Source organism: Xyrauchen texanus, chromosome 1 (assembly GCF_025860055.1).
Source record: "Xyrauchen texanus isolate HMW12.3.18 chromosome 1, RBS_HiC_50CHRs, whole genome shotgun sequence".
NCBI lineage: Eukaryota > Metazoa > Chordata > Actinopteri > Cypriniformes > Catostomidae > Xyrauchen > Xyrauchen texanus.
This window is the reverse complement of record NC_068276.1, coordinates 42185184-42210702: the sequence shown is the minus strand read 5'-3', so window position 1 is coordinate 42210702 and position 25519 is coordinate 42185184. Positions and strand designations below refer to the sequence as shown.

Below are 25519 nucleotides of genomic sequence, written 5' to 3'. Positions count from 1 at the left end.
CATAACTTTATAGGAAGAATTTCTCATCCTGAGGTGATGTTCTAAAAATGACCACTTACTAATTTGTCTATGTATGGTATAAGAGAGCATTCACTTGTGCAAAAGAGCCCTGAGTGCTTTTCTTATGTCATCATCTTTGTTCATTGATGCGGCCGTGCTGAATATTAAACAGTGAGTGATTCGCTGACTCAAGTGAGGGATTTAGAGCAGATGCAGAGTGGATGCAGGATGGAGGCAGGCAGTGGTTTCTGATTTCTGGAAAATACCCTGCGTGTTTCCGCCCACATTTTGTGAATAATACAGGAGATGTATGAGGGTGCAGACAGAGCACTCCTGTTAAGATGGAGGGCAGGCAACAGTGGAGAGGTATAAAAAAACATCCTGGCTTGAATTCAGCAAGTATATTTAGAGCCTCTTTAAAAGAAGTGGAAGTTCTGCATTCTTGAAACATCCATGAAGTTTACAGCTCTGGCTGTGTGCCTTTGTAAAGATTCATTTTCATGATATACTTTCCAATTTAGTTGACAGTGAAGTTTATTTTCTAGGATGCAGTTAAAATGTTTTAAGATGGATGACGTTTGGGTTGAATGATGCTATACTCACAGAGATGAACAGCAGTGTTTGCAGGAAAACACACATACACAGTGAAGGAGTTCAAGTACCTCAAGTACAATGGAGCTGGAGGTTGGCCGGAGAATCAGGGCAGTTTGGGCAGTATTGCATTCGCTCTATCGCACCATTGTCACAAAAAGAGAGCTGAGCCGGAAGGTCTCTCTATCTACTGGTCAATTTTTGTTCCTACATTCACATATGGTCATGAAGCCTTGGTCGTGACCAAAAGAACTAGGTCGTGAGTACCGACCAGACAAGTGGCCAAAATGGGTTTCCACAGAAGGGTTGAGGGCTTCTCCCTTAGAGATAGGGTGAGGAGCTCAGTCCTCTGTGAGGAGCTCGGAGTAGAGCCGCTACTCCTTTGCATCGAAAGGTGCCAGTTGGTGTGGTTAAGGCATCTGGTAAGGATGCTGCCTGGGCACCTCCCTAGGAAGGTATTTCAGGCACTGGGTTCCCCAGTCAGAGTTGGTTAATATGGCTCGGGATAGGGAAGTTTGGGGCCCCCTGTTGGAGCTGTTGCCCCCGTGACCCGACTTCGGATAAGCAGTTGAAGATGGATGGAGGGATTTCAAAGTCTGTTAAAACTGCCATGCTTCCTGCTGCCAGTTGGTGGCATAATAGATATATACATTTGATCAATCCCCATTACCAAACATACAGTTGCATTTTCATCAAAATCATACAATGCACACAGAAGATAAAAGGAACTTCCTGTTTCACATTTTTAGCCATAGATTTATTGCTTCTCCATGGCAACACCATACAAAATATAAAAAATTAGTTCGCAATTTAGCATCTACAATGTCTTGGCATGATGTTGCACAAATTTAGTGCCAATCACATTAATCCCCTTGGAGGAGGATTTAAAAGTTCAGAGTTTGCGATTTTCAAATAATTCAAAATATCTGACTTCCTAATGACGAGCTAATGACGATTAATATGAATGTTGTCAGACTTGGTGAGAACTACATATGTACAAAGTTTTGTGACTGTAGATGAAATTGGGGGTGCTACAGAGGCCTTCTTACACATCTATTTTAAAGGGGATACTACAGAGCACCCCTGTTTTGTCACTTTCCTTGTCACTTGTCACTCCAAGTGGTGTTTTACTAACAGTTTTCTGCAAAAACTTTCAATGGTATATCATCAGGTCATGATGCTTTTCTAGAGTAATTTATAATCTTTGTGATTCTCTCTTGTTTATCAAAAATATATAGATTTTCCACAAACCCTTCAGTTTATGGGCTGTTTTCTTTTCAATCTTTAAGTGTATCTGGCAACACTTTAATATAATTTTGATGTTTTTATCAATCTAAGTAACCTCAAAAAGGGAACCTTATTGCAAAATGGACAAGTGTAAACCATTTATTAATCAGTTATCGACATTAGTAAGCTAAGGAAGTGAGCATTAATGTAAAGTGGACAATTAAGAAACATTTATTAAAAGAGTTTCCAACAACTTCACTCCATTTGTTAATAAGTGACTTTTAATGCTTCAAGATAATAATTTATCATACATATTATACCATTCATAAATGAACATATATCATGTAATATAGTCTTTATTATATCAAATAAACAGTAAAATGAATTAATTGAATAATCACAATTAATCACATATATAAATATTTTCTGAGAAAGCCCCTCATATAACAAAAAATAACTATATAATTATGGAATAATTATACATAGTGATATTTAAATAATTAAAATAATATATATATATATATATATATATATATATATATATATATATATATATATATATATATATATATATATATATATATATATATAAACTAGTTAGCTGCGATATAATGTATGATGTCTATAGGCATAGGGTGTCTTATTCATTGTGAAACTGTGTTTTCTTAATGGCATGAATCACACTGAAGGTCTAGACTTAAAATGCACGGCCCACCACTATTGCCACAACAAATCTACAAATTAGAAAATTTCAATAATAATAAGCAAATGAGTTGTTTTTTCATTACCCACTTAGCGCTCTTGCCACCTGTGACCTCACACAGCATAGCCTACCTATGTGAATTTTTTTTTTTTTTGTATAGCCGAATTTCAAACAATACAAGTACACACGCTAATAAGACGGACAGAAAACATGGACAAGTTCTTGAAAAGAAAAATATTGAAGATGGTTAGTGTGGGATAGTGGTGTGCCATATCATTTTTTAGTTGTAAAAAGTGTGCCATGGCAGAAAAAAGGTTGGGAAATGCTGAACTAGGGACAATTAAGGCAAATTAACTAATAAACTAATAACTAATAAATAAGAAAACAAGGAGGAGAGGTATGATGTAAGAGAGAGACACGCCGCGATACATAAATAAAACAAAGCCATGTGCTTTCACAAGACAACAAAACATGAGCGCACATCGCTCATAAGGCAATAAGGCTGTATAAACTTCAAAGTAAAGTGTTACCCTCAATGTTTCATTTCAAAAAATAAGATGTATTGACTTAAAGTATGTGCAGGTGTTCAAGTGTATTTGTGAACTGTTCATTTCAATGAGTAAATTAGCATGAACCATCTAAATGAACCAATTCACTAAAATTAATTGGACCTCCCAATGATACATAATGTAATGAATAATTTATTTTGGCTGGTGCATTTACATGAACTGAACAAACTGATTCACTTACATTTTTGGGAAATCACAACAGCAAATTTGACAGAGAGAGATACGACAGTTAAGGTGAGTGTGTTTGATTATTGCTTCAGGATTGTACAGGTTGAATTTAAAAACAGTCATGTAGCATTTTGTTGCGCTACACTGCTATTCGTTGGAGAAAAAAAGAAGCTCATTACTTTAAAAGCTACACTATTGTGAAAATACCTGAACTGCTGTTTTGGTTTTTAAAAACTTTGTATTGCCAGCTATATACAGTTCTATACTCTATACTCCATAACAATGTTTGTCACATATATTTTAATGTGTTTATCCAAGTTAAGTGGATATGTGTGTATATCTGCACGTGCATATTTTTAAATAGTTAAGGTTGAAAGTGTGTTTAAGAGAGAGTGGGTGATATGGGAGCAGCATAAATTAACGTCTGCATGTGGCTGTAAAAGCTGAATTCCCAGATATGATAAGAAAGAAAAGAATGTTTGCATTTATTGCATTTAAACTGATACATTTTACAGACACATTTCCTGACTCAACTCTCCAAATTATTGTCTGTCTCTTTTTGTGTCATTCTTCCTCTCCCTTGCCTGTACTCTTTCATCACCCTCACCATCCCACCTGTCTGCTGTCCTCCACTCACCTCATGTTTTGTCTAATCATACTAAACTTTTTAATGATACTCCTTTTCATTATTTCTTTATTCTCCAGTATGGACCCTTCCACCTGACTGAGGATTCTCCAGTGGGCACCACAGTAACAGTAGTGTCGGCATGGGATGCAGATGAGTGGGGTGGAGACAGCTGGCAGGTGGACTACAGGCTTGAGTCTGGGAATGAGGAGGAGGTTTTTACTCTAGTGATAGACAGACAGACCAATGAAGCTGCTCTCATCCTGGATAAGGTACTATTTCTGTCTCTTCTATGACTACTACTCCCAGCTTTTAGATTACTTCCCATCAAAAGTTTGGACACATATTATTTAAAAATGTGGAAAATATTAATAATAAAAATTAGTAGACATGTCTAGACTTTTGTTTGGTTGTGTTCTGTACATTAAGCTATATTACACATATTAAAAACACTCACATTAGCCCCAACAAGCATTTGGACACTTAAGACACTCTTACAAATTTATGAAATTCATTGAATTAAATAACAAAACATCAATCTGAATTACACAGCGGTTCTTCAGCTATACCTCCTATATATCATTAAAAAAAAATCATTAAATCAAATCACTGTGATTCAAAAATTTAAAATAAATTAATTTGCAGTCTTATATGATGAAATGTAACTATCATCAAAGCTCAACATCATAGAACCCATCATAGAACCCGCTGTTTCATCATAGAACCTGTCTGTTCTGCAATAGACCTGTTTCATCCATAACAAACCCTTGTACTGCATCATAGAAGCATTCTGTTTCTTCATATGACCCCTCTTTTCCATAATAGATATGTCTTTTCCAACATGGAACCCCTTTTACTCCATCATAGAACCCTCTGTTGTGTTTCACCATAGAACTGGTCTATTCTGCAATAGACCTACATTTTTAATCAAAGAACCCTTTACATTCCATCACATAACCCACTGTTTCATCACTAAACCTTTCCGTTCTGCAATTGATCTATCTTTTCCATTATTAAACCCTTTATTTTCATCACAGAAGCATTCTTTTCCATCATATAACCCTTAATCAATTAATTACTGAATCTATGTGAATCTATATTGACCTAACCTTTGCAGTAAATAAAATATAATCTGCAAATAGTTTTGTGATTGAAAGAGTTTTTCATCACCACTGTTTATTTTAGCTTGCTCACTGGTTAAATGTCAATATTCTCTATAAGCTTCCATTTAATTTCCCCTGCAAGTTTATACATTTACTGTAACCCTGCTCTAATATTGGCATAGAAATATTTTCCAGGGAATATTTTAAGAATTTGTATTAATTGCAATCATTTGTTTAGTTAAATGCTTAATTAAATAATCTTGGTTACTGTCATAACCTCCGTTCCCTGATGGAGGGAACGAGATGTTGTGTCGATGTAGTGACACTAGGGGTCGCTCTTGGGAGCCCCAAACACCTCTGATCTTTGAGAAAAGGCCAACAAGAACTGGCGTGTGGAATTTGCATGCCACTCCCCCGGACATACGGGTATGAAAGGAGATGCCTCGCAACCACTCACTCAGGTTTTGCGCTGAGGAACCGAGACAGGGTCCTGGCCATTTCAGCGGGTAGCTCAGCATTGTGGCAAGAGGGACACAAAATCTCATTCCCTCCATCAGGTAATGGAGGTTACGACAGTAACCAAGATGTTCCCTATCTGTCACTCACTCTACGTTGTGTCGATGTAGTGACACTAGCGTTCCCTATACGAAACTGTGTACATCGTACCAAGTGGACCCGTCCCCCACGTAACCTCCTCCAGTGCCCCAATAGTGTCGTACGGCCCCTCGCACTTCGGGGACAAGACAAACTCATAGTGGGGACAGGCTGTGCCAGCCTTGGCCTCTTCTCTTCTTTTTCTCCCATAAAAATGGAATGCCTTCAGTTCCTCAAACCTCTTGATGGACATGAGCGCAGTCAGGAGGGCAGACTTCAACGAGACAGCCATTAGCTCAACTGAGACTCTAGGGGCTCAAACGGGGCTCTCCGCAGGCCCAGCAGGACCATGGATTGATCCCATAAGGGAATGAGGAGCGACCTAGGAGGATTCAGCCTCCTTGTGATTCTAAGGAACCTGATGATCAGGTTGTGCTTCCCGAGGAACTTACCGTCCACCTCACCGTGGTGCACCACTTTAGTGGCCACATACACCTTCAAGGTGGAGGGGGACAGCCGACCCTCCTACCTCTCCTGCAGAAAGTAAAGCTTTCACCAAATTGCAGACCAACACGTGCTTGCCTTGGATCAAAGGCCGAAGCCTTCACAGGACCAACAAAACCGCCAACAACTCAAGTTGTTGGCCCTATCCAGGAACCTACGACTGCGTGCCCATTGCACACGGTGCCCCAGCCTAACTTGGAGGCGCCTGTAGTAACAAAGACACGCATGGAAATGCAATGAGGGGACCCCTGCCCACAGAAATGCAAGGTCCGTCCAAGGGCTGACCATGTGGCCACATATCAGCATGATGGCACCATGCCCATGACTCGAGTCTGAAGCCAGTGCTGGAGCGGTCTCATATGCATCAACCCGAGTGGCAAGACCGCTGTCGAGGACGCCATATGCCCCAGGAGCCTCTGAAACTGTTTCAGTGGGACCGCCATTCTCAGCCAGAACGACTTCAGGCAGTTCAGCACTGACTGCGTGCCCTGGGGCGAGCCGCCTGTCTCATCACAGCAAATGAGCATACTGGGGATCAGCCCCCAGCACTAACTGATGTGGCCTCATACTGTAGGTACGACCAGTGTGGGGAGCGGCTGGAGTGGCTTTCCCCTTTAAGAAGGAAAGCTGCGACCACAATGTTGCCATTCTCATGCTCTCGCAGTGAGAGCATGAGCCATCCACGAACGCTGTCTCAGCATGACTGTAGCCCGGACATGTGAGGCAGCGATCGTGGTCATCAGAGGCAGAGAGGTAACAACCACAACCAAGAAATATACACAGATGGAAAGGCATCTTTAAAAAGATGCTCTCCGTCGGTGCAACTCTTTTAGAGGAAAATATACTCTTTTATTGTTAGAATACGTACTTACTTTTAGCTTAATGGTTGCGAGCCACCTCCTTTTATACCCAGAAGTCCAGGGGAGCGGCAGGCAAATTCCACTCGCTAATTCCCATTGGCCTTTTCTCAAAGATCAGAGTTGTTTGGGGCTCCCTGGAGTGACCCCTAGTGTCACTACATCGACACAACATCGAGTGAGTGACAGATATGGAACTAATAATTTTATTTTTGGAAACAACATTGTTTGATTGTAGCATAATACTTTAGAAAAAGGCTCTCTTGCAAGGATATAATCATATTTGGGAGTCCTCGGGAAACATTTTTTTACTATAAATGTTGCTTAAGTGTGTGAATAAATTGTTTTAGGGGTCCCATCACATGCAAACAAACAGATAAGTAATTCTTTAGCAACCCATTCAGCCAGGGCTCAAGGCCTGATCTGTGACCTACATACCCATTACATTATGCAGTTGTTCCACGAATGGGTCATCACAAACCCATGATTAGTGTCACTGATTCTCCTTGATATTTGACTCCCTGTCTTTGATTGACAACCATTCATTAGTGTTACTATTGACAACTGTTTTGTCAGCTTCTGGCCTTTTTTGTCTGTAATAGCTTTTCATCAGATTGCAAGCTGGGAGGCTATGACATTTCTGAATCCTGATATTTACTGAAGGAACCACCTATTTGGCATTCTCCGTATCTCAGTTCTCTGTATACACAAAAAAATAACAAATAATTCCCTCCGCACGACTGTTGTTACTGGGTGGATTAGTAATAAAGTGATTGTATTCTTAATTAACAGGAGCAAATTACGCTCTGTCATGCTTGCACCATGGGAAATCCAGCCTTGAGGCCAGATGTATTCTGTATATTTCAGTTCCCCAGAAGAAGGAATGTTTTTAGTAAACAACAGTGACAAATGTAATTTTCTGTTGCCTTGAAGCTTGTTAGAATGGTGGGCTGATGAAGTGAATTTAGTGACTTGATAAATTAAAATTGAATTTGGAGTTAATATTACAATGCTGCATAGCAATGCTTTTCACTTCCAGTCAGTGACATTAGTCATTTTCTCTCTCTCTCTCCCTGTCTCTTTGTCTCGCTCTCAGTGTAATTTTTATGTCTGGCAACATAAATACTGATTTAGCATGTGCATCAATTCTCAATATTGTTAGGGATAATTTTTAATTTTTGTAATTCTGGCATTGTAACTAAACTAGTGATACTATCATACTAATCCACTAAAACAAATATTCATATGTAATTAATATGAGCTCAATAACAACTTGTATGGTCATAGTAAACCACAGATTGGTTTAGGTGCATTTGTGACAATGTGGTTTGAATTTGTATTTGAACATTATGTCATAATTTGAACATTATGTCCAGAAGCTCATTAAACCATTATGAAAAACTGTTATCATGTGACTCTGTTGTGCTATCTGTTCAACAACTATGATCCTGAATGAAACACATACACATGCTGTTTGAATTTGTAAAATACTTCAGCAGAATTAGAATTTGTAAAGCAATGTCGTTGCAAAACGTAAGAAAAATAATTAACTGTAACTGAAGCAAAACTGTCAATGATTGTCATATTAACGTTTATCACTATGTGTTCCTGGCATTAGTCTGTCATATTAGTCCATACAAATGAATAGAGCAACAACTTCCAATATCAATTGCTTGCCTCAACAACTGACATGTAAAGATGTGTTGAGAATTAACTTAAATGAGAAAGTTTTGAGTTAAATCAAATCACAGACAATTAAAAAAATATATTAAAATCAAGTTAATTACAATTATTGGTGCCAGGGCATTTTGACATTGGTAAGGACATGTCCTCACTGTACATTTCCAAATCGACACCTATATGGATTCTGTTACCTCTTGTATTATAGCAACAGCTTTGTGTTCCTGGAAAACAGCCTAGTGTGTGACATATAGGCAGAGTATCGTCAGTATGTTGTGCTTATCTAGAGCAGCATCTGACCTTCAGTCTGATGAATCAGAGCACACATTGGGTCATCCAGCTTTAAACACCTCTTACCTCCCGAAATTTAGTTTGACACATTGTGATGACTCGTGAGACACTCACAGATTGTGTGATTTTGTCCAGAACTCTGATATACTAGTATATATCCTTATTAAGAGAACACTGTAATTACAGCATGGCAATATCTTCTCTTGAAATAATCCCACAAGCATGCACAAAAAAATAAAACATTTGTGCTTATCAAATGCCACACATAAAATTAATAAGTAATGTATTAACAGTGTATTTTCCGATAATTTGTGTGTAGGTGCTGGACTTTGAGCGGGAGAGTGAGTACATCCTGGTACTTAGTGCTCAGAATCCAGTTGCTCTGGTGCGAGGCAGGTATGGACCAGCATCCACAGCGACTGTCACCATTTTCATAGATGACATCAACGAAGGTCCCGTTTTGTCTAAAAGCCACTATGAAGTCACCGTCAGAGAAGGGGAGGAACCAGGACGTGTTATTGCCACAATCAGGGGTTATGACCCTGACTCTCATCCAATCAGGCAAGCTGATGTTTCACTCATATATATCCATTCCACCAAATCACAAAGCAAATGGTACTGTATCTAAACAGTGGTTCACTCCCTCCAACAATTATTTCATAAATCCACTTCCAACTTCCACTTTTTTCTCCATTGTTATGATTAGGAGCAGCCAGAGAGGGGCTTGTAGGAAAGATTGATTGTAAACAAAATTTTATAGTCAGGCCTTTCTGTAACAATCCAGAGCTTATCCCTAAATCACATTAAGTAAACAAATTCTAAAGAAACATGAAATTCTGATGCAAGTTATGAAGAGAAGAGAAAATAATCAGTTTTTCACAGTGCCTATGTTACGTATATTAGAGGTGCTAATACTTAAGGCCAGGGATTTGAACAAGCCCCTTATCCAATTATTAACCACTCTCACTTTTATTTTCATCAGGTATTCACTGAGAGGAGACACCAAGAAATATTTCTCCATTGGGAAGTATTCTGGAGAGCTAAAGACAGTCCAGGCTTTGGACAGAGAGGAGAACAGCACCTATACCATGGAGGTGGTGGCTGAAGATGGACGTAAGAGATGTTTTACCTCCTCCTCATACAGTGCATTCAATGTGGAGGGCTGTCAATACATGTTGTTTGAATAAATATGCCCATCAAACTGAAGATATTACACAAAGTACAAGAAAAACTAAATTACATAGAGAGTGAGGATATCAATGTGAGACATCTGGGAAAAAAGTACTCTTTTTTTTCCAAATCATCAGTGCTACCAAGACACTTGACATTTCAAAATGCAGTGACAGGTTCTATTCAGTATCAAACCTCATTGAAAATTCTAAGCCACATCCACACGCAGTGAGAGAAATGTTATACATTGTAACTAGCAGTGAATGAGTCACCAGCTGAAGTGTTGGGGTAGTGAGGGAATGGGCAGATATGTATCTGTGTGTGGTGTCGAATTTTACATCATTCCTCTGCACTCTGAAGATAGGGTGCAGATCAAAGACTTGAGGTGTGAAGGTGAGTTCACCCTTCTTTTACCTTCTGCCGTCATCAGGACACTCACACAGAAATCAAGTTAGTACCTGAAGATCTGAAATTATCAGGATAAAAAAGGTAGAGAATTTTGTACACACTCTCCTATACAGTTCTTCAATTGTGTGACGTTTGATGGCTTTCTTACATGTACTGCCTGCTTCAAGTTACCTTATAACATTTAATCTGGCCTTCAACTCGGCCAGTAACCCTCCATTTCTTCTTCAATGATCCATTCATTTGGTCGCAGTCAGTACCTAATTTTAAAGCATTAGTTCACCTAAAAATTCACTCACCCTCATGCCATTCCGTATGTGTATGACTATCTTTCTTCAGCAGAACACAAATTAAGATACAATTTAGAAGAATTTTTCAGCTCTGTAGGTCCATAAAATGTAAGTTAATGGGTGCCAAATTTTTTAATTTCCAAAAACCACATAAAGCCATCATAAAAGTAATCCATAAGACTCCAGTGGATTAATTAATCTATTTTGAAGTGAAACACTAGATGTGTAAGAAAAAGATCAATATTTAAAACTTTTTTTATAAAAAATTCACAAGGATCGAGGTCACACATTGGCATGTTCATGCGAAAACTGACACATGAAATACGAAATAAAAACATGGAAGCACAGTGTTGTTTACAACAGAGGAGCATAGATAATCATGCATAAATGCCTCATTCATCTGGTTTGGATACGTCAACTGCAGCGCTATCTTGGAACAGTCAATAAGGATAGCTGTTTGAATCCGTTTGAATGCAAGTGGAGCAGATGCCTCAGACTGAGCTCCTTGCTCAGACTGCTGCATTAGCTGCTTTTGTGTCAAAACAGTATTGTGGTCCGTAGAAACAGCTGCTAATAAGGGATCTGCGTATGAATATCTATGCAGAGGAGGCATTCACACTTACTTGCAAGAGACAGTTTGTACTCTACCCTCGAACTTTTCGCTTCTGGATGGAAGCAAACATTTGTAGTAGAATAAATGTTTATAGTATTGATCAATATCTTACAAACACCTAGCGTTTCACTTCAGAAGACATTCATAAATTAAGTTACTGTTTACAAACAAACGCTCCGCCCTGCACTTTCCTGGTTCTTTTGGTTGCCCTGAAAAGAACCACTGTCTATGGGCGCTTCGCTCAAATTGTGCTGAAACTGCCCAAAAGTTGCTGTTTATGGGGTTGGAATACCCCGTTTCCCTCAGAATATTGGAGAGTGGGGCTTCTTTAAATTTCCACCAGATTGTTGCATCAGGAAAAACAAAGGATTTTACATAAATTATGATAGTTCATGGGTCACTGTCACTGTTATCGCGTCTGCTCTATTAGACCCAATTGACCCACAGCAGCTGTTGTTCGATATTAAAATTTTTACGAAGAAAGTACGTTAACTCTGGAAATATAAAAAAGCAGTTTACAATCAAAGTGCTGTCACTGTGACAGATGAGGTCAAATATGATCCATATACACAGGGTTGGGAGGGTTACTTTTGAAATGTATTCTACTACAGATTACAGAATACATGCTGTAAAATGTCATTTTTAATGTATTTCGTTAGATTAGAACCCTGCATATATGATATAAGAGGAACAGATTCCATCTCCACCAACGCAGTGCATGGACTACCGTTTGTTAAAGGATAAGTGAATACAAATAATGTCATACTGCTAACTTGATGTCTTTGCATTTATTTTGAATGCAGTAATAATATTGTTCATTCGAAAACAGCTGTTATTAAGTTTTGATATGGAATATTATCATATTGAAGTAAGAATGTTATTATTTATTGTATGTGGGTTAAAAATGTAAGCAGTAAAGACACATATTGAATGTATAGTGGTAGTTTTTATTTTTATATATATCACATTTCTTAGGCTTTAGAAGTGTGTTAAACATGTGAGGATGTGTATTCATTAACCTGTTAGATGTCCAAAATAATCATACAGGGTCCTTGAACCAAGTTTAAACTTGTTTTGTTGATATTTCAGAAATTAACCCACATAAAGTCTTCACTGAAAACCATAGAAAAAAAATGTATAATGACTTTTATTAACATTAAAAAAACTATATACAACAGTTAGTTCCGGTCCTCCAATCTGATTGGACAAGAGATGTTCCATGAGCACAGATGGTCTGACACCATCAGCACGCCGACGCTTCACTGTGTGTGTCTATCACTCCACTTGTGTTCGTGCCACTCTAAACTAAAGTGTAAGAGCAGTGAATATGTGTTAAGAGTTACTGTATAAGTGTCTTTATTACATTTTTTGACATTACATATGTTAACCAGCAGGTGGTGGCAAAATATCATTTTTGTGTGTTATATGAGCCAGTTAGGTGACACAAAGTGAATCCGTCAGTCATTGTTTACATACAAAAGCTCTACGTGATCGATTGTATTACTATTACACGACTACAGCTCGAAAATAGCTATAAACGGCTTTAAACGAACAACTTCAGCATTACGGCTCATCACAGCTGAGAGACACAACAGACAGATTAATTACACAACTCAAGACACTTACCTCTTACTGGAGTTTTCACATTGGAGTACTGTTCAAAATGGTGGAGGACATTGCAGTTTCTATAGTGAAAGACTCTAGCGCACTGGCTACCACAAAATAGGGAGAATTACCCCCGCTTGGATGGCTATTTTTCCACTGAGAATGCTGATCTCCAGAAAGCTGACAGCATCTCTGCTTGAGTGTGGCAACAGGTGATCACACATGCTCTGTGTCTCTCTCACTCTCTCTCTCTCACTCACTCACGCACACACACACTCACATCCATCCTTGTTTATCCAATAACTTGTTAGAAACAGCACAAGCCGTGATACTATTTCTGAAGTGAACTTTCTGAATTACTAACGGAGGTTTGGACGCATCATTTGGTTTGAACCAGCAACAGCAGATTCTGATCCACCGCGTAATAAAGTAGTTCCATGCACAAATGCGTTTTTATGACCTTACTCGGTTTTTCCTAATTTTTTTAAATGTACTTGTTCATTGAACTGTTGTATATAAGCAATATCACACTCGCAGTCATGCTATATGGCCCTTTATCAGCACTGCTGTGATTACCTATGGTTCTCGGTCTGTGGTCAAATCACAGCAGTGCTGATGTAGGGCCATATCGCACTCTTGGTTGTGTGATATTGCTTAGTTATTACTTTCTATAAAGATTAAAAGATTATTAAAACTGCAGCGCTGCCTATTTCCACCACTGAAATCTGCTGCTCGAAAGAACTCGGAAGCGTTGTTTCGTCATATGTGTGACATCAGTAATTTTATTAGACCATGTTCTTTTTGGAGCTTCAAAAAGTTGGCACCCTTTCACTTGAATTTTATAGACCTACAGAGCTGAAATATTCTTCTAAAAATCTTCATTTGAGTTCATCAGATGAAAGAAAGTCATACACATCTGGGATGGTATGAGGGTTAGTAAATGATGAGAGAATTGACAGTTTTGGGTGAACTGTTCCTTTAAGGGTCCCATTTAGTTTAAATTTTCATGGTCCCAACCTTGGTTTTGGGCTGCCCTGCTGAATTGTTTGAGGTCCTTGTCTTGTTGCAAAGTCCAGTTTTTAACTTCAGGATTTGGGAATCTAAATCAGCACATCATTGCAGTGCCTAAAAACACTCCCTCTGTAGAATGTCATTGGCAAGGTCTTAGCACCATTTCGTTCATGAAAACTGCACATGAAAACTGATTTCAGCTCATTTATATAATACCAATGAGATGTTATATATCAGCTTTATCTGTCAGTATATAATAGTCGAATATAATTTTGTCTTTTGAAAAATAGCAAAGATAAATATTTTCATGAAGTCAATTTACATTATATTAATGTAATCTAATGTCACATTAGCAATATAAGCAGCTAAATAAAATAAAAAAATTCTAAACTTTATATTATATTGATTTATTTATATTGTTCTATAATAATAGCACTGTCCTGGTAAAACATATACCAATGTCATCAAGCGCTGTAGCACTATGTGCAATTTACACATCCTTTAATGCAGTCTCTGCCCAATGTTTAGCATCAGGTTAATGCCTGCTTTAAAACATCTCCATGTGCCTTGAAGAGATTGGAGATGCAGCCTGAAAGAGGAACAGTCATTTTATCCAGCTTTACTGCACCATCAATCAGTGCAGAACAATAAGTCCACTGAGCACTGGCTAGAGTTTCATCTTTCTTTCTAAATGTCAGTAATGCATGGTTCTATCCACAGTATTAAGAGGCTTTTGTGGTTTGGCGCAAGTGAGTTTTTTTGTTGTAAACACCCTCCAAACTTTCCAATCGCACTAAAAAATACAGTTCAAGAACACTGTAAAAGAAAAAACATTTATGTGGTCAACATATTTAAAAATATTATTTAACATGACTAAATCAACCAACAATACACAAAGTTAGACCAAGGAAATACATTTGTATTGGTTTGATTAAGTAATAACCCCTTATGGGAAAAATTACATGTTACCACTTTTAACAGTAAAGAAAATGTAATTTTCAAAAAATTTCAAAATTGCTGTTTTGTGCTGCCTATGTTTCTTCTAGGTAATTCCTCCTTGTCAGCCTCCACACTGGTGACAGTGCATATTCTGGATGTGAATGATAATAGTCCAGTTCTGGTGGGTGATTACTCCTGGAAGTACCTTTGCACACCACGCTGGGATGATCAAGCTCTTGTTCTGGCTTCTAGGGACAGCGATGGCCCCCAGCATGGAGGAAGACTCAACTTCTCCCTTCGCAGCGATGCCACCGTCCGCTGCAACTGGAAGCTCACTCCAATCAATGGTCTGTCTGTTCATTTACATTTACAGTATGCATTTGGCAGACTTTTAGCAACTCACAAGGTTGTTCAAAAGTCTGAGTCCCAGTGTGAAAATGTTTGTATTTTTCTAATTCAACTTGTGTTATATTTAACAATGCGTTTAAATAAACAAATGCATTAAAATGTATAAATATGCAACTTCAAAAACAAACTAAAATGTAATGTAGAAAATATGACTAATCAAATCTGTTATTTACAGTGGATATAAAAAGTCTACACACCCCTGTTATAACTTAATATAACATTTTTGTGATGTAAAAAAAGATAAATCATATCAGAATTTTGCACCTTTAATGTAAAAATTACAACATATGCAATGCCACTGTGAACCAAAGTGACACATTTCAGAGAGTTACCCCCACCCCCCCTTTAGTGTTTAGTTTTTCTCCATGCAAGTCGTTACTGGATAAAAGGCCTCCTCTTGTGACATAAAAGTGTAATTCAAATGACTTTTGTTCTAATTAATCCTCTAACATCCTACAGTAAATTCCCTTTTTCCTCACCCCTACCCCCACCTCCACCACCCTTTTCCCCATCTACCTTAATCTGCTCTTGAAAGCACAGGGAGGGATGACGTAGTATGGCGTCTGAAGTTTCCAATTTATATCTCACCCTCAACATGTGTGTGTCTCCTCATGAAATAAGAGCATATCCTCCTCTTTGTATGTCTGATGTATATATATAACATCCAAGACTCAACAGAACCAATAGGAACACCAGTTCTGCTCAACACTGGTGTGGTTTCTTTTCTTGTAGTATCTTCAATTGGAAATCCTTCATACAGTATATGTTTAATAATTATGCTTCTGTGGTAGTTTAATATACATGAAGTTGTGATCAATTTATTGCAATAAAAATTAGATGTAATTCAATAATGGCAATCAAGGTAAAGAATAATATGTAATGTTTTACAAAGCAGGATTTCCTCCTTTAATTAAATTATGTACAAACATAATTAAGTCCATTATAACCATAAGAACCAAAGTGAGTAATTTGCTTCTGACTCATGTCAATATACAGTATGTGCATTAAAATTAATCTACTTAAACATGCTCAAAATAGCTAATCTCACAACCGGAATAGCTGATCAACCACAGCTAACATGAATATCCTGTAATGTACTGTGTTTTCAGCATGACTTTAGTATACATATTTCTATGTAAAGTGTGGTTCTATGTATTTTTTGTAATTTTTTTTTATCCTTTTAATAGACACTGATACAACACCAATTTATGATATAGCTTTGATTGTCATGTTCATTTTGTTGGTTCATGTTTTTCCTTGTCTTTTATTTTCAAGTTTAGTTCCTGTTCCTGTTCCTGTTATGTGAATTCCTGTTCCCTCATGTGATTTTGTCATGTGTTTCCCCTGTTCATGTGTCTTGTTTTCATTGGTTGATTACTTTGTTATTAGTCTTGTCTTTTCATTGGTTTAAGTTCATTTACTCTTGTTATCTTGTTTATAGTTTAGTCATGTGATTGGTTGTCTTGTGGATTAAATGTTTGATAAAAAAAAAATGAACTTGGGTTCATCTTCACATCATCGTCATCGTCTCTGCCTGTTTCCAGGATTGTTACAGAATACCTGAATGCCAACCATGAACCCAGTAGTTCAGCTCCTTCATTTACACTAGGGGAGTCGTCCCCTGGAGGATTATGTGGAGGAATTATGCGCTCTGGTCTGCAGGGTGGATTTTAATGAGGTGGCCCTCAAAGACTGTGTACGTTTTGGGCTTATTGATCCGATTTCCTCTTTAATGCCTGACAGTCGGTGTACCTATGGCTTTGCTCAATATGTCGGCCTTGCCCTACTATTGGGTGGTTCACCATTTACCATAGGGGAGTTGGCCAAATGCCACGCCTGCCACAGCCAACGAGCCAATGCCCATTGCTGCCACGGCCAACGAGCTACCAGCCTCGTCTGTCCCAGAGCCAGCATTCCCAGCCTCGTCTGTCCCAGAGCTTGCGTTGCCAACCATGTCCGTCCCAGAGCCTACGCTGCCAACTTCGGCCCCCCTGGAGGACGAGGACGAGGAGGAGAAGGAAACAAATGTCTAAGTCTCTGCCAATGTACACGAGCACGGGGGTCATTTCCAAGTCTCTGCCCATATTCACAAAAACAGAGGTCCTCTCTGAGTCTCTGCCCATGTACACGACCACAGAGGTCGTTTCCGAGTCTCTGCCCATGTACACGAGCACAGAGGTCGTTTCAAAGTCTCTGCCTACGTTCACGACCACAGAGGTTGTGTCCAAGTCTCTATCCATGTTCACGCCCACGGAGGTCGTACCCGAGTCTCTGTCTACGCCCACAACCCCAGAGGTCATTCCCGAGAATGAGTCCATGCCCACAACCACAGAGTTCGCTTCAAAGACTCTGCTCATGTTCACGACCACTGAGGTCTTTTCCCAGTCATACAGCACTCTTAAATCTTGAGCCTACCACGGCTCTGCCTTCTACAGCTTCACTCCTCAAGCATACCGCCGCTCCGCCTTACACAACTTTGCCCCACATCATGGCCGCCAAACCAGTGTTCCAGAGTCAGCCTGCTCCATGCCATGTCACAGCCACGCCAGAGTCAGCCTGCTCCATGCCATGTCACAGCCACGCCAGAGTCAGCCTGCTCCATGCCATGTCACAGCCACGCCAGAGTCAGCCTGCACCATGCCATGTCTCAGCCGAACCTTAGTCTGCTCCATGCCAGGGCTCCATTGGCTTTGCCCTATTCCCATGCTCCACGCCCTGTCTCGCCCCATGCCACGTTTTGCCAGGCCAAATTTTAAGTGGGGGGCAGTATGCATGGAGAATGTGTCACCAAACTGTTGGCATCCATTCTCTTGCATTGTATGGACCAAAAGAGCTGAGGAATTCTTCTAAAAAATTGTATTTTAGTTCAGCAGATTAAAGGAAGTCACATACATCTGGGATGGCATAAGGATAAGTAAATGACAAGACCCATATTTTGTGAAGTATCCCTTTAAACTCACATGCGGCGGTGCACAAAGTTCCCAGCAAATCCCCAATCTGATAAATTTTAAGAGGATTTGTAAAAGACTCGTGTGTCTCTAAAGTTGCACATGCATTTGATACATTAATATAATGTACTTTTTTCTCAAATTTATTTGTGCACCTTATGTAGAAATATCCTCGAATAAGTAAAAATTAACCCATGTGATTTGGCATGGCGATATTATGAAATACTGAATTAATGCAACATTTCTTTGAATTATTCCATCAGAATTATTTTGGTTTTGGAGGCTATGGGAAATGTATTGGTCACCTCTGACAAGAGAGATACCTGAAGGAGATATGTCTGTTCTAGTTTAGTTCTGGTGTCATTGTGACCCTTTGTCCCATGTTGACTAGGACATCAAAGGACATTGGTGTCAAAGGAAAGTAGTGGGGCTTCTTGAACAACAGATAACACTGAGCAGATACAGATAACAACCCCTAGTTTACTGGACTGAACTCTTGGTTCTGTGTCAAAGCCAAACCCTGATTAAGCTGGTCATGAGTTTTTCCCATTACTTAACAGTACCCCACAACAACAAATCTTGCAAACTGTTTGACCTGATGTTAGCTATGTCCATGACTTGTTTGTCACTAATCAAGGATCATTATAAATAATAATAATTAGTAAGAACAATAATGTTGTACTTAATGACTAATAAAACAAATCTACTTATAGATACTTATCACTAAATAAGATGCAATATTGCTAATCAAGGTAGAAATCTAAGTATAACTTATAATGACTGATTAAGAGCAAAACCCCTGATAGAATTACACTGTAAATGTGGTAACAGGAAAGTGTTACATTAAGGATCTATTTCTATGTTTCTGACTGAATTATGTGAGTTTTTTTTTTGTTTGTTGTTGTTGTTGTTTTTTTTTTTATCTAGGTCTATTAAGTTATTAAAAAATACATAAAAAATGCAAATAAAAAAGTTACTTGAATACAGTTCTATGATAAGCAATTTTTAAATTACTGAGTTCAGAGTATTTTTTTATATTTTTTCAGGGGCTTAAAGTATAAAATGTCTGAGTGGTGTAACAGTCTGGAGAATGAAAAAAAAAAAGCTATATTAAAAGCTGAATTATTGAAAAGAAAAAAAAAAAAAAAAGGAAAAAAAGAAATGCTAGCAAAAGTAGTGTGGATTAATCTCAGAGATTATTTAGCAGAGATGGGCCACTTCTATTAAAATGAATTGGAGAAATTATAACGCTCAGCCAAGAAGCTCTGAGTGCCCAATGAACGAATGTAGAAAGGAAGTCTTTACAGTTAAAAGAGCCAATCACCTTTTAGATACAGACATAACCTATCAAGCCTAGAACGGCATGCACATTAGCTATACAAACCGGGGATATTGCGTTTGTAGCATAATATAAGGTACAGAATAACAATTTATGAAAAGAAAAAAAAAACATGAAACAGATCAAACCGCTTTTACACCCTAATGACTGTGTTTAAAAAAAAATCACATAGTCTGACAATTTTATGAACATATTTTAATGAATTTATGAATTGGTTCAGTTCAAATAGTAGCCCAAGAAAAAAAAAAAAACGACTTAATATTCTTGACTCAACAATTAATTGCACCAAACACTTAATTACAGAAAAAAACACAACTATATTTAAGTATAAGCAGCTTAATGAGCAAATCAGTTAATTTAGATGCTACCACATGAAGCACAATTTTTACGTGGCAAAACATTATTATTATTTTTTAGTTTTCCATTGTTTTTGTTTTTCTACTTGTTTGTTTTTTTAGTCATATGTTTAGTCAGCTTGTTTGTCAGATACTGTATGTATTTCCTCCACAGAAATGTAACTGTATGTCATTGTTTCCACAGACACTCACACCAACCTATCTTTAAATGTCCCGTACCTGCCTCCAGAGGTTTACATTGTTCCTTTCACCATCTCAGACAGCAGCTCTCCTCCCAGAAGCACATTCATCAATCTGCCAGGTAACGCACATGGACCAATTGAATGAAAAGAGAGCATGCTTACATAACAACTGAGACATACTGCACTGCCGTCATTCGATTACATTCATACATTGTATTGCTCAGAGAGGCTTATGAAAGTGAACATTAAATGGGCTCAGTCGGAGGCTGTAATATCGCTGGAGGTCACAAATAAATTTTTTTAATTTAGATCGCTCACAATGTTCTCCAACACATAAAAATGCGGGACCAATTTAACCACATTTCAATAATAAAAGATGGAGTCATGTCATTGCTCATATTTTAAATACAAAAATAAGCTTAATGACTTTTGGTCAAATTATTTTTGTCAAACAATTTAGGCATGGCAAGTAAAATAAAATCTGGGTTAAAGTGAGGCACTTTTCAAAGTTAAGGATTAGATCAAATAGAAATAGCTTCTTAACATAACAATTGCACATTATCACTTTTTACAGTGTACAGTTTACTGTATCTGTATGTCATTACATTATATACCATTTTCTAATAGTATATGTTACTGGACAAAATGCTAAGTATATGTTAGTATTTACACCAGGGTGAAAATTGCATCTGCTCAACGAATATTGCTATATAGGCGTAGGTGTAAGACCTGGCAGTAGGGTAATATGGGTGTGATAATATGAGAAAGAGATAAGGTAAATGATTGATAGTGCAAGCATGTGTGTGTGTGTGTTTATGTCTGCTTGGACATTAACTCACATGCATTGGCTTTATACTGTACTTGCTTTTCGGGATTTTGTGTTCACACAGTCCCAGTGATGCATGGATTGGCCACAGGTGCATGGCTCCTCTCTCACTCTCTCCCTTCCTGTCACTGTCTCACTTTGTCTGACTAGTTTCACAAGAGACCTCACCAAAGCTATTACCCTCAGCTAGTGGTCCATAAATATGTATTTCCATTGCTGTAACCATTGCCCGTCTAATGCATTTAAATAGAGCTGAAAAGTCATTGTCTCTCACAGTGACGGTTTGCCCATGCAACGTGAGGGGGAACTGTAGAACGGCAGCAAAACAGCTTCAGGGAATGCCCACTATTCAATCAACAATAGGCATTCTGCTGGGAACTCTGGGAGTTATAGGTGAGATGTGTTTACAGCTTCATTCAAAACATACTGAAATTATTAGAAAAAGGAAGTAGGCAACACAATTTGCTTTTTATATTCCTCTTTACAGGCGTTATACTGATTGTTACATTTGTGAGACTGTCCTACCAGAATCCTATACAACTAAACAAAGCCTGCCAAGAACGAGTGCCACTTAATGTCTCTCTGTAACTCCTGAAATTCTTTCTAGACCACTTGGTCACTTGGTCACTGTATTCTTAAAGTTAACCATCAACTTATTGAGGGATATCTCTTAGTTTAGATATTAAATGCTTTATACATTTTGCTGACTTTTGATACAGGATGTTTAGTGGTTTTAGTGAAAAGTGAAAATGTTTAAGAGCAGTATTTAAGTATCAGTTTTAGAATACCATGGAGACATGGTTTAAAGAGGCATACATACCTTCTGTCTACTTAAGATATTTTTATGTTATATATTTGTTTTTAATGTAGTTACCTCATCAATTCTGCAATTATAGTCTTATATTCAGTGGTGATTAAATTATTTGGATAGGGTATTTACATTTTTTCCCCCTCTCTGCATTGTATGATCAATTTTAATCAACTGCAATAAAGACATTGAGAAAACAAGCTCTATTTGGTATCTATCTATCATCTAGGTTACTGTTGTAACCTCCGTTCCCTGATGTTGTGTCGAGTGGAGCGACGCTAGGGGACTTTCTTGTAGGCCTTGGTTACCTCTGAACTTGAGAAAAGGCCAATGAGAATTTGGCAGACAGAATTTGCATGTCCCTCCCCAGGACATTCATCCATCCATTCATCCATCTAACTATCATCTGTCTGTACTGTAAATATATATATATATATATATATATATATATATATATTAGAGCTGTCAAAGTTTATGCGTTAAAAACCGGAGAACCCCGCTCTAGACCATTTCCCTCTTCACTTTATCGCCCTCCATTCTACAATTCTAATATCCCATACTCCAGAAATGTTCCCTGCATGAGGCTGTCTCCGCAAGATGCCGATAACCATGAAGCAAGCACTTCTACAAACTTCTACTCATCTCCTGACTATAACATGTCGTTCTCTAATCCCACCCAGGACAAACGTTCATGCAGGTTAAATCAATTCATCATTTTAATTTTACAGACAAGTCTTCTCTACTTCTTCATTGGATTAAGAACTTTTACAAGCTCGAACATAGAACCTAATTACTGCATGACATTTAAAGTGTTCAAAAATCTGTCATAATCATGTGCTCCAAGTTTAAAGTAACAGGTTGAAATAGAGGCTGGATGATTCGTCTCTGCCATTTGCTTCATATTCACAATATTTCAGTTTCCTGTAGAATTTCTCCCACTACACTGCAAAACAGCGCAATGTGTAGGTCACATGCTGCAACCACTGCATAAACCATACTCACATAAATCGTATGCTCTCACATTGAACGTGTACGGTCATATCACAAAGAGCGGAGGGCTCTCATTTTAAAGCAATTTTAATCACTTAATTTAAATGCAGCACAGGCTCTACCATTCGAATCGCAGTGAGGTCTCTTCCGGTCGAACACAGGAGGACCCCCATTTGAATGCAGGCTGGGCATCTACTCTCTAAAGTTAAACCCTTTTTGAATGAGAAAACGTTGGAGATAGCAGTTCATGCTTTCATCACTTCTTGTCTGGATTACTGTAATTCTCTCTATTCTGGAATCACCCCCATTTTAAAATCACTTCACTGGCTGCAGGTTCAAGCTAGAATTGATTTAACATTTCTATTGTTTGTTTATAAATCATTACACAACCAAGCTCCCAGTAAATTGTCAGACTTAGTACATCCTTACAATCCACCTAGATGTCTGAGAACCAGTGATTAATATCTCCTTGATGTCCCACGCTCGAGGCTAAAGCGTAGAGGAGGGAGAGCCTTTTCGGTTATTGGTCCTATTTTATTGGAATAGTTTGCCATATTTCTTTATCAGTATAAGATTGTCACCTTCGTTATCTGTTTTAAATCTTCTCTTAAAACTCATCTCTTTTCACTGGCTTTTAATAGTATGTAAAGTCCTGGTCTTGAATCGTTGTGTGTTTTTATAATCTTGTATCGTACAGCACTTTGATTCTGTTTTTAAATGTGCTATATAAATAAAAAGAACTTGAACTCAGGTTTATTTGTATCATGGGCTCTCCCGTTCGAAGCACAGCGAGGACTCCCCCGTTCGAACTCCTGTGGGGTTTGCCTGCTCGCTGCAGGGGCACATCCCGTCAAACCAATTGTGTCTGGGAGGGGGCTTAGGTTGGGTCCGAGCAGCTTGGATTCATGCCTCCACTCGGGGCAATCCAGCCCGACCACAGGGGTGGCCCCGCATTCGGGCATAGCAAAATCCTCCAGCCCGTGAGCCAAGACAGTGAGCCAAACATGTTTACAGTGTCCTCAATGATTATATTAACTACAGAATTATTTTTTAATGCTGTTAATGCACGTCCTTATATGACCCTTTTAATAAACCATGCATTGATCGTCGTGAAAGCAGATGCTGGGACTATGCTGGGACCTGTGCCAAGAATTATATCAATGTAGCAGGGAAACAGTTAGTAAGCACACAAAAAACACAGTTAGATAGTGCTCGTAACATGATCGCAGCGGCCATTTGAATACCTGCCTTGCACTGCTCACCAGAGTTTTAGTGCTGGCCAACGTGTCCAGGAATGATCAAATTTGATGGATTAATTGGAAAGAAATCCACTCATCCCATCATTAAGCATACACATTTGAAGCTCTGTAAAATCAGGTGTTACACTAAATTACTTTGAATTCTACTCGTAATATCATGTTTGTGGTTAGATTAAATGCAAGTATAATTAAGATATACAGAGCATGTTTTAAGCACTTTCTTTTTCTTCTTTTACTTTTTGCACTATATCATGCAATAATACACTGACATAGGCCTAATGATTCATTTGTTATCATTCCAGAGTCTCTCCCATGAAATTCAAACACAAGTGATCAAAAAAGAAGCATAATATGACCAGTTATAACGGTGATACGTCTCGCTTGTCCACTTCTGATTGAACCACTCCAAACAGGTGTAAGCTGTTCTTTTATGTTGTTTGTTTGCATGTTATCATGAATCAAGTCTCCCGTTGAGTTTGTGCATGAATTTCGGGATCTACTCACCTGTTAATCAATTAATGCACTAAAGAAATACTTTTAAATTGGCACGCGAGTCAGGAATAACACAGGCTCCTTTTGAACTTTGCAAACAAATAATGTAGTCTCAGTTATTGTTGTAACCTCCATTCGCTGATGGAGGGAATGAGACGTTGTGTCGATGTAGTGACACTAGGGGTCGCTCTTGGGAGCCCCAAACACCTCAAATCTTTGAGGAAAGGCCAATGAGAATCCCCTGGACATACAGGTATAAAAGGAGCTGAAATGTGGCCACTCATTCTGGTTTTGTGCTGAGGAGCCAAGACAAGTTCCCGGCCATTTCAGCAGATAGTACAGCATTGTGGCAAGAGAGACACAGGGTATTAGATTCGGCTGGGGCCATCTAACACTATTATAAACATTGGGGAATGTGTTCTTTTCCTTTTGAATTCTTTCAGGGAGAAAAGACCCCGCCATATCTTGCCAGAAGGGGAGGTAACATATGGCAATACGATACGTGGGCTCACCAGCCGCACATGGACGAGGCATGGTGGTAGGTCCTGCCATGAATGGGAGGAGCTCTACAAACACAGCAACCAGGGCAGAGAGAGCTCTTCGCAAGGGAGACGTGGGTCTGCCGACAGAGAGACCGTACCGCGTAAAATACTTAACAGGGTTCATGGTTCGTGAACGCGCATGGGAGAAGAAACATACGTCTTGGCCTCACGGAGGGGATAGGCACTATACGCAAGCTATATGCCTGGCCAGCTGTTCCGTATTACAAACCTGGACGAAACCGGCTCAATCCGGAGACTGTAAAATCTTGCAAAGGTATTGGGTGTTGCCAGCCCGCTGCTCTGCAGATGTCTACTAGAGAGGTGCCATTGCCCAGTGCCCACAAGGATGCCACACTCTTTGTAGAGTGTGCTCATATTCCCAAAAGGCCTGGGCCTGGTATGCCAAAGTGATGGTATTCACGAT

The 25519-nt window shown here is 38.7% G+C and overlaps 1 protein-coding gene across 1 annotated transcript in view; it reads left to right on the top strand.

The window, feature by feature from the left end:
• The window catches only part of LOC127617027 (cadherin-16-like), a 55435-nt gene extending 33556 nt beyond the window's left edge, over positions 1 to 21879 (top strand). Inside the window, exons 12-18 of the mRNA XM_052125347.1 lie at positions 3964 to 4155; positions 9232 to 9473; positions 9895 to 10025; positions 15053 to 15292; positions 20181 to 20297; positions 21281 to 21397; positions 21492 to 21879. Coding sequence (XP_051981307.1) covers positions 3964 to 4155; positions 9232 to 9473; positions 9895 to 10025; positions 15053 to 15292; positions 20181 to 20297; positions 21281 to 21397; positions 21492 to 21592 — 1140 coding nt within the window. The 3' untranslated portion in view covers positions 21593 to 21879. The remainder of the gene's footprint in view (positions 1 to 3963; positions 4156 to 9231; positions 9474 to 9894; positions 10026 to 15052; positions 15293 to 20180; positions 20298 to 21280; positions 21398 to 21491) is intronic.
• Positions 21880 to 25519: the final 3640 nt, after the last annotated feature.